Genomic DNA, 9,791 nt, shown 5'->3' with positions numbered 1-9,791 from the left:
TGGCGTTTTTGATTAGGATACACTGTGGCATTTAAGCGCCTACAAATCCATGACAACTGGGAAATCTCCATCTGCTGAAATACAATGTGGGATCTGATGGAAAGCTCCAGAACAGCCTCGACCTTGTGGTAAAACTGTTTCCGAGGTCAAGAATGAACTTTCAATCTCAATTGTAACATTGAATATTTTTGCTGCTGTGGGAGTCGTAGAACCTGGAAATGCATTTCTGCACTTCCTGTTCCCTCGCCTCTAAGTAAATGGGTTTTCTGAATGGGCTTTTTGGTCAGATGCCAGAAATAGGCTCCGTGGTAACTAGGCCCCTGAACACAATGTTAAGCTATCATAAACATTTGTTTGACAGACCTAATGTGGAAACAGCAAAAGTTGTAAAAGAGGAAGATATTTTCCTTATCACTACAAACTACCACCTAAAAACCATCTGAAAAAAACCATCATGTCTTTCTTCCAAAAGATATTTCCTGCAGGGTTCAGTACTATTTTGTTAAATAATTTTGTCCTCCCTTGTAAAGCTCTAAATATTATATTAAAACAGTATTCATCTCAAAATAAACTTAATGCAAGTTAAGGAACTAAATAAAAATCTCCTCTCTGAAAGCAGAATCCCAGGACACATTTGAGTGCAATAATGACGATGTATTTTTTATTGCAAACAAAAGGAACAAAATACAATCTACCGCACTTTAATCTCTGATTCCAATCATTCAAACAACAACATACAAAATAATTGGGTCAGAAACTCTTGAGAACAGATATAAAATGCAGTGAAAACAGGCTCGCCCTCTACGTTATCATGAGACAAGAGCTCCTCGAACGCACGTAAGATAAACTAATACTCTGTGAAAAGTACAGACCTCATACAAAAAATACTTTTTTCAATAACAAAATAAAACAAAAAAAAAACAGCCAGCATATTTACAGGACAATAATATTTTCTATGAATCTGGCTTGTCTTAATTCCCAGTGAAACTTTACTTATTACAATTTTCTCAGTAACTAACTTGTTACATGTGTCCTTTCAAAGTGTATAAGGCAAAAATAATCAACCTTTTGTCTATTCTGATGTTTTGATAACAGAAAATCTTAAATATCAAGATGGAAGACATATTACCGGACCAGTCAGTCCTCCTCTTTAATGATATTAATACCCTTTATATTAATGCTTGTCATTTTTCAAAGTCTCTGTGCATTGCTCAGCCCGTCTAAGGCACCAACTATTCAGTAGGGGAGTCCAGAACAAACTGTGCATGAGCGTATAAATCAAACGGCTAATTCTACGCTAACCTATGAGCATTATGTACATATATATAAACATTAGTGATGAGAAATAATGAACGTAGTCCGTAGCGAATAACTTAATTTACATGCAACCAGTTGGTGAGTGACCCAAAAGCATGAAGAACTTTACAAAAACATTCATCACTTCAGCTCATTTTTGCTTTTGTCAAAACAGTCGTTAGAGATGAAACCGAGACTGAGAGAAAAAGATCATTTTTCGAGCAGAGACAGCAGTTTGCATGGAGCGACTTTACCAAATAAGAAACAAGCTGACAGCAATGAATCAGCCATATATGAAAAATGCGTGCATGCAGACACTGATGTGCTATATATCACCGAGTTTGAGCACTTAAGTAAGCCGAGTGCGATGAGAAGAGGAAAAAAAAGAAAGTTAATTAAAAAGCTGAAAGTTTGAGGCGAGGACTGCTCCTCCAATGCGGACTGCAGTGGCAGATGTGTGGTGGATGGGTGCGTGTGTGTGTGACGATGAGAGTGAGAGCGAGATTAAAGTAGTTTATTCTCAGACATCTAAACCTTTCCACCAAAGCCCTGGCATGGGAAAACAAGGGTGGAGAAGAGTTAAACTAAATAACAATTTAAAAAAAGAGAAAAAGTGCACCCAAAATCTATAAAACCCCAATAAGAAAGGAGACCTCAAAATATACCCCCCTCCTCCTCCTCCTCCTCCACCCTATCCTGACCTGGCTGTAATACACATATATGGTACAACGCACTGATTAATTAAATGGGGATGTTTCCAAAACGAGTTACGTTTCTCTTTCATGTGAGGCCACTTTGATCCACGTATCTCTCCTGAGGAAACGAATAAAAAACAGAGCACAAAGTGGAAAAGTGGAAGGTCAAATCAAGCAGTGAGAGATGAGATCATTCATGATGTCAACTCTTTTGTTTTAACTCAACGTCACTGGGTTTGTTGTTTGTAGGGTGGAAAAAAAAAATCCCTTTGGGGGCCGTTACACAGACAGCTCTAACCTAGACGGTTCTTAAAGCAATTTTTTCACTGGTGGATTACATTTCTAGTTTCCATGATCGCTGTAGATCCTCAGAGGAGCTGCCGAGGAGCCAAACCCCAACATTAGAGCCTGTTCTGTGATCAGCAGTGATGTCAGCAGCTCACAATGTTTCCAAGTGTACTGGGAGGTATTCACGCAATCATACTTCAAACACATACGAACTAAAGCTTGAAGGATCAGTTTATTAGTGCTTCTTTTTTCTGCGCTCTCTGGCCTTTTCTTTCTCTCCCCAACAACTTATTTGCTTATTTACCATGAATCCTGACCGTGGGGTGTCGAGCGGGAGCAGTGAAACTGTCGGTGGTTTATGGAGCCACAAAACGTTAGATGATGACAGCTGTGATAGTCACATCTGGTATTTATAACTCATTGCTTTGATCCCACGTTTAAAATAAAAACTATAATGACCAATTGGTGTTTGTGTGCAGACAGAAATCAGAGGATACAGAGGAGGGAAAATGGGAAAGACAGTGATGCAGCCTGTTATCATGGCTAAGTGGAGAGAGGGCCAAAGCCTGGTAGGTTTCCTTTGATGTTAACTGACAACTGTAATAACCAAGTTGTGCTTTTTTCTTCAAGAAAGTGACTGGATTAACACATTTCAATAGTGATAATAGTGTTTGCTTAAACATGGTAATCCTTAAGATCTTCATGAAATCAAACCCAATTTTTAACACCATGGTCGGCAGTTTGTCTGCAGTAATCTTCTCTCCTGTACTTTGTTTAGGTCGTGGCAGTCCGCCATTCCTACACTAGATTGCCTTCCTAGACAAGAGGGATGCAGAGGAAGCGATGCATGCAAGCACCCACAGGAAACGGAAAGTATTTGTCACTGCAGTTAGCGCTTCCTGAGTTTGGTCATTAAAAAGGCGCCTACAAAACAAGATCACTGTAATTTTCTGCTCTTTTTCTTGTCAGCGGACCACTTTTAATTACACGATTCACCCGTCGCTTCTCTTGTAAAAAAGGAGCTGCTCAAGGAGTGTTTGCTGTTACTATGGTAACAACGGGTGTCACCAAATCAACCAGGACTGAAATCTTAAGGATTACAACTTCATGAACAGAGATATCTGTCAAATAAATAAGCTGAAAGTAAAAGTACTTCCACAGGGCATAGCTGCTCTCTCTGTCTGGTGACAGGCTCACCATTTCATGAATAATTGACTGAACATATTGTGAGTTTGAAAAAGCCACTGAAAGACTTAACCAGAGGTTTGAAAGGGTTTTCTTTGTGATGTACTCGCCGTCAGTCAGTTTGCTTTTCCCTCAAAAACAATGTCTGGGTAATTCTCCCTTTTAAATCATGTGACTGACACACCTTCCCTTTAACTCGATGATACATTTTGCTTTTAACAAAACTCATGCAATATACTTTGCTTTAAATACTGTTTGCAGCCATGATAAACATTTCAACAGTATGAAAACACCGTAAGCAATTAAGAGACCGTTTTGAAAATGCCACAGAAGTTGTGAGGTTTTATGGGAGCAGAGCTCAGTCAGTCAGGGATATAAATACTTCACTAACAAGGGTCTGAACACCTGACCTGTGACCTGTGTTAAAGACAGGTGCAAACACAAACAAGCAGAATACAAAACCTCATTCACATCAGTCGACCGTATGCCAAAGCTTCTTAAGCCTACGCAGATACTAATCACAGAGGCGTTCCAGCTTATTTTGTAGATCCTTGAAATGCTACAAAAGTGTAATACAATCCACATACACGTCCTTAAGGTTAAGTGGTTACAATCAAGGCCGAGCAGTATTGTTCAAAGAGCTCATTGTGAAACCGCGCTGAGAAATTGTATTCATCCTTTAACTGAAATGACACCTTAAATGATATTTATATCTGTCTCTTGTGGAATCATTCTCAGTCAGTCGTTTGATTTGTCACTTTTTTTCTCTCCTCAAACATACCACTCCCTGCGTGAGATCACAGATCCGTCCACGTGGGACACATAGTCGCTGTCTGTACCATTGTCAAAGCAGTCCTCCGGGAGGTAGGGGGAGCCGTTGCTCACTATGGGGCTGTGCACAGGAGGCCCGGAGGGATGCATGTTTTGGGTGTTGTAGTGATCTGGGTAGTAGTTTCCCTCCTTGAGGCCCCTGTTGGCATCCCCCCTGTCGGCCCAATCATCCCTATCCTTGTGGTCAGGGGTGTAGTCGGGGTAAATGATGTCTCCACCCAGTTTGGGTTTGAGCTCCTGGCTGCCTTTGCTCGTCTTGTCCCCGTAGACCTCCTGCAGCTCATGCGGCTGCAGCACGTCCAGCTGAGACTCCTTCTGCATGTCGGAGGGTCCCAGGTACTGTTTGGTGTAGTAGTCTCCTCTGAAGGTCCTGCGCTGTCGCATGAAGCAGGCCCCGCCGAGGATCAGCAAGAGAATCAGGAATAAAACTCCGCCTACAACACCGCCCACGATAGTACCCAGGCTGCTGTCGGGTAAAGAGGCCAGGGTCGGGGAGGTGAACAGGGCTCTCCGCTGGTCGACATCTGTGCCGGTTCCCGAGGTGTCGTGGAGGAGAGATGCAGTGGTGCTGGGGGCGGCCGTGGTGGGGGGAGGATCTGCAGAGCGGAAAAATGGGAGGAAATCGTTTAACCAGCGAGGAAGGACAGCAGATGGAGTGAGAAGTCATGGAAATAAAAGTGGAAAAAGACCACACTTTATGTCTGTAGCGACTGGCAAAGCAAGTGTGAATGGTTTTTAGATTCATTTATAGCAACACTGAGCAGTGCTGGAACAGAGACATGCCTCTCCTGAGACTAGAGTCTGTTGAAAGCTGTGCTGTAGAGCAAAAAGGAGGAAATGAGAGGGGCAGCAAGAGGTTAAGTGCTAAATGTCATTGTGTGTGTGTGAGAAAGACAGAGAGGGATAGGAGGACAGAGGACATGCACTCATGAGCATCTGAGTGAGCGTGATTGGCTCTCCCCCCTTTCTTTCTAAACTCTGCAGTGGGGAAGTCATGTGAGAAGATGAAACGCTGTGTGATCGATGTGAAGTTCCTGCATCTGATTTGTTCTCCTGTGGCCGGCGTTTGTGATAGCAGCCAGAGTGGGAGAGGACAGGGCTGTTAGGAGCTCAAGGTCAGGATAAATGTCTCCATTTTGACCTCCAGCCTCTGGGGCTAAGAGCAGCCTGATACCACTAGTCGATCTCTGCACCGGCACATCAAAGGCCTGACTACAAAGCAATATGACTCTCACTAATAGAGCTCTGCATCTCCAGGAGGTTTTTAGGTCCTAGTTATCAAAACCGGATTCCCCGTGGCGCTGTAATGATTTCCACAATTTGTGTAACTGAGTAAGACTGTAATTACCTGCAATTATACACTTTGTGTGAGCCTGAAGGATCAGGGCTGAAGCTAAAGCATGAGGGAGGATAATGGGGACGGATCAAGGTCAGTGAGCTGAAATACTGGCAATCGTCTCCTTCGTCAGTCACTATCAATCCCACCCTGCGGCGCGACATTTTAAACTCATGTAGGGTTATGTGCATCTGCAACCATGGAGCTGATCATCTGAGGGACAAGCAGCCAAAAACTTGCACAGACAACTGGGAATGTGAAACAGCTACACTGAGCAGCCACGGAGGGGGGGCGGGGGGACTATAGCTGAGCTCAACCTGGCTATCTCCACAGGGGATGGAAGTGAGAGGCCGCATGTCCAAGTCTTAATATTTGACAAGAGAAGCAAGATAATTGCTCAGAGCAAGTCTGTCCTGGACAAGATGTCAGCTGTAAAGAGCAGGACTCCAAAACCCGGGCCTGTACACAGATGGAGCATGACAGCCTTTTTCTGGGGCTTCTCCAGCTCTTTCCTCCCGACAGAGAGAAAACGAAAAGGATTGTGTGTGTGTGTGTGTGTGTGTGTGTGTGTGTGTGTGTGTGTGTGTGTGTGTGTGTGTGTGTGTGTGTGTGTGTGTGTGTGTGTGTGTGTGTTGTGCGCTCTAGCGGAGTGTCCAAAAGCAGCAGTTGCTTTGTTTGGAAAAGGATTAGAAAGGAGCAGAGGAGAAATGAAAACAAAAAGAGATGCAGAGTTCTCAGGATCCACGCCCTGACTTCACAATAATGAACTAAAGTAGCACACCATGGGTAGACAGAGGGAGCAGACGGGAGTACTTTAGTATCCTGTGATTTTTCTGACAAGGATTTATGTCGATTAATAAACAGCATTAAAACTAATCCACACGCAGGGAAAGCCCTTTCGATGATGGAGGGAAGTCCCCTCTCTGGCTATTAGTTTTAATCATGAAGTGTTGAATGAAACTAAATCACATTGCACACAGAAGAGCTTTAAGAGTACGATATAAGTTACAATAACAAATGCTAAGGAGTACACACACACATACTTCTGTGTACTGCAGATATGTGAACACAATTCATTATGTCCCGCTGTGAAACCTGACCTTAAGCGAAACAAGGAGAAAGACTACATGTGTGCATACTTTGCTGAACCAGCAGGGGTAAACACCCTCTTCCCTATCTGAGAAATCTAATGTTGCCAAAACCACAACACTGTAAACGTTTTGCTACCGATACTCTTTATCTGCACTCCGTGCTCCTCTGTTGGCAGGAATGTGTGAAAGTGGATCTGGGCAGGGACATTTATATGGAGGCTTCGCTCCGCTAGAAGTGTTGGACTGAAGGCTTATCGCACCGAGAGGGTAATCTTACATCAGAGAAACAGGATGGATGTCTAAAGGCACAGGTGGCTATTTTAAAGTGTTAGGTCAAAAGGTAATTTATTTAAAGGTAAGAAGATGGTTAAAAAAACATCCAATAACACTTTAATACTTTAGCACATATATGAATATTTGTCCCGGGATTGTAATCGTTCACGTTGAAGACAAAAGCCAGATGTTAATGGGTGTTAGTGGGGGTTTTGTCCTGTGGGAAAAGGGCTTAGGGAACTATGTGGAAAAAGTACCTTGTACCCAGAGGTTTACATCCTGACTGTGGAGACCGATGTCGTTCATCACTTCACAGCGGTACACTCCAGAGTCATTGCGCTCCAAAGGGCGAGTGAAAGCAAAGCTATTGTTTGATTTCTCAACACCCTCGGGCATCAATCCATCCAACCTGTGCAGAAATGAAACATTACATGAATCTTTTAGCGTACAGCTCACCATGCACAGTAACTCAAAGAAACACATTATGTTATTACTGCATGTTTCAAAGTATAATTGAAAAACCTATCCGTGACGAGTCTGCTGCTTGTGTTGGCTCTACTATTTGTAGACCTGTTGCAACTATTATATGATCACATGACTGGGATAATTTGAGCTGACAGCACGTCCACCAGTCGATGGAGAATGGAAATGAACACAAGGTTTCAACGACAGGGGGGGGGGGGGGGGGGGGGGGGGGGGGGAAGAAGAAAAATAAATAAAATAAAGAGCTTGGCTGTCTAGACTTTACTGGTACTGTCAGTTTAAATGAGACCATATTTCTTGTTTTCCAAGCAAGATGATGACAAAGAGCTGCCAATAGGCCAGTGTTGCTCTGATGCATGAACCATTTGGAATCTTTTATTTATAGCAGGGAGTCTTCCCAATGGGTGCAGCAGCGCATTCGACAGCTTCAGTGTCCAGGCTCCAAAAATCATGCTGGGGGTAATTTATAGACAAAAGCTGCAACGCTTCGCTGCATAATTTAAGTTTGTTTTAAATCAGTTTAGTTCGATGAACCTGGACCAAACAGCGGCTGATCTGTCATGTAGGATTTGATATCACATTAGTTACTCAACAAACATGCTCCTTCTGCCCGTTTGTCACTGAACTGTTCAACAAGACAAAAAGAAAAGCTCACCATCACAACATACTAACTGTGTGAGTGAGATTTTACTTCAGCACATGATGAACTATCAGCGTCCAGGCTAAGTATAAACAGTTTACACCTGGCTTTCATTATTTACATTCTACAATGGCTTATTCAAATCATCAAGATCATGTCATGTCATTTAACATTAATGCTGACAACCTGAAGACAAATAGTTTAGATAGAAGACAAGTGTTTCCCAGGTTTCTGATTTGACGAAGACCGTCTGACTGCACCTTTTAACAACTGACTGCTCTCCACTACTGAGGGCTGCAGAGGAGACATCTGTGTGTCGTGTCCCCTGAATTTGGGACGGAGAAGGCTGCAGGGGGAAGAGAACAACACCAACCAGCACCTAAGACCAGTGCAAACCTCTGAACGAGGTTGTAGTATCATCCCAGTGACCCCAAAGTCCAAATGTGGACGTGTGTAGATGAAGGGTCAGTTTGTCTAACCCAACCTTTAGAATAACACAACAGACACCTTAGAAAACAATGCGACTGTGCATTTCTGATGAGAAGTTAGGGCATTTCTCCTTCACTTCAATAAAGTAGGGTTTATAGGAGTCAGCATTAATGTATGTTGTTTATGGTTATTGCATGCATGGCGTTGTTATGGCAGACAAGATACATAATGTCCACAACATATTGACATCACTGTTTTTCTACAGGAAGACATTACTTTAATAATAATAATAATAATAATAATAATAATAATAATAATAATAATAATAATAATAATAATAATAATAAAAAATGCACTTTTCATTTGAGTAAACAAAACTCAAAGTCTTTAGTATCACTGACCTGGTCCATGTGAAGAGACGGGCAGGTGGGTTGGCTTTAGCTCCACAGGTAAACTTCACATTCTCTTGTCCCACATACCAATTCTTGTCAATTCCTATTATGGATACCATTGGGGCAACTGTAAAACAAAATAAAACAAAAAGGTTTTGACATTAAAAAATAATGTGCATGATTTACTAAGAACAGTTTTTTATAATATATTTTCAAGGCGGTGTTGTTCTTTTGGCAAGTTGACCAAAATGTATTTTATTGTTCTAGAAAAAAGGCTACAAGACTAGGACTCAATAATCAGTCATTGTGATCCCAGCCGCCTGATGACAAATGAGCTTTTCCAGAAGGAACAAAGCGTGCATTATAAGCACAGTAGCGAGCGATGACAAAAACAAGGGCTGTGCAGGACTGTAGCAGGGTACAGGATCCGCTGGTGAACGTGAGCCAAGAGAACAAACAAATGACCCTGGGTTGGTGGAAAGTTAGAAAATGACAGACTCACTCAGACAGTAGATGCACTGCAGTTAATAATAAACTCTACAGCCTAACCATCACAAAAGAAAGCAGGAGGATGCCTAAATGAAGCCCAGCACATGCCACTGTAATAAAACATGGCAAACACTGACTTAGGAATCCAATATTTCATTTTGATTTCTCTGGAGGACAAATGAGGAACTCATTACAGCACACAGGAAGATGCCTCGGCTTATTGTGACCACTGACCCTTTTCACGCAGCTCAACGTTGAAATTGTGCTTCTTTTGCACTTAAAATCCCTTGCCTCTGCATTTGACATGATTTATTGAGCTGGGAAGCCTCTTTCTTCCTGTATTAACCTTGTTTCTTTTCTGCG

At 42.4% G+C, this 9,791-nt stretch overlaps 1 protein-coding gene across 1 annotated transcript in view; it reads right to left on the bottom strand.

The window, feature by feature from the left end:
* Positions 1-646: 646 nt before the first annotated feature.
* nectin3a (nectin cell adhesion molecule 3a) overlaps positions 647-9,791 on the bottom strand; it is a 28,715-nt gene continuing 19,570 nt past the window's right edge. Inside the window, exons 4-6 of the mRNA XM_029447063.1 lie at positions 8,949-9,066; positions 7,253-7,404; positions 647-4,891 (exon numbers count right to left, since the gene is read on the bottom strand). Of these exons, the coding sequence (XP_029302923.1) occupies positions 4,236-4,891; positions 7,253-7,404; positions 8,949-9,066 (926 nt within the window). The 3' untranslated portion in view covers positions 647-4,235. The remainder of the gene's footprint in view (positions 4,892-7,252; positions 7,405-8,948; positions 9,067-9,791) is intronic.

Source organism: Cottoperca gobio, chromosome 13 (assembly GCF_900634415.1).
Source record: "Cottoperca gobio chromosome 13, fCotGob3.1, whole genome shotgun sequence".
Lineage (NCBI taxonomy): Eukaryota > Metazoa > Chordata > Actinopteri > Perciformes > Bovichtidae > Cottoperca > Cottoperca gobio.
Note: the sequence above shows the minus strand (reverse complement) of the source record. Positions and strands in the feature narration are given on the sequence as shown.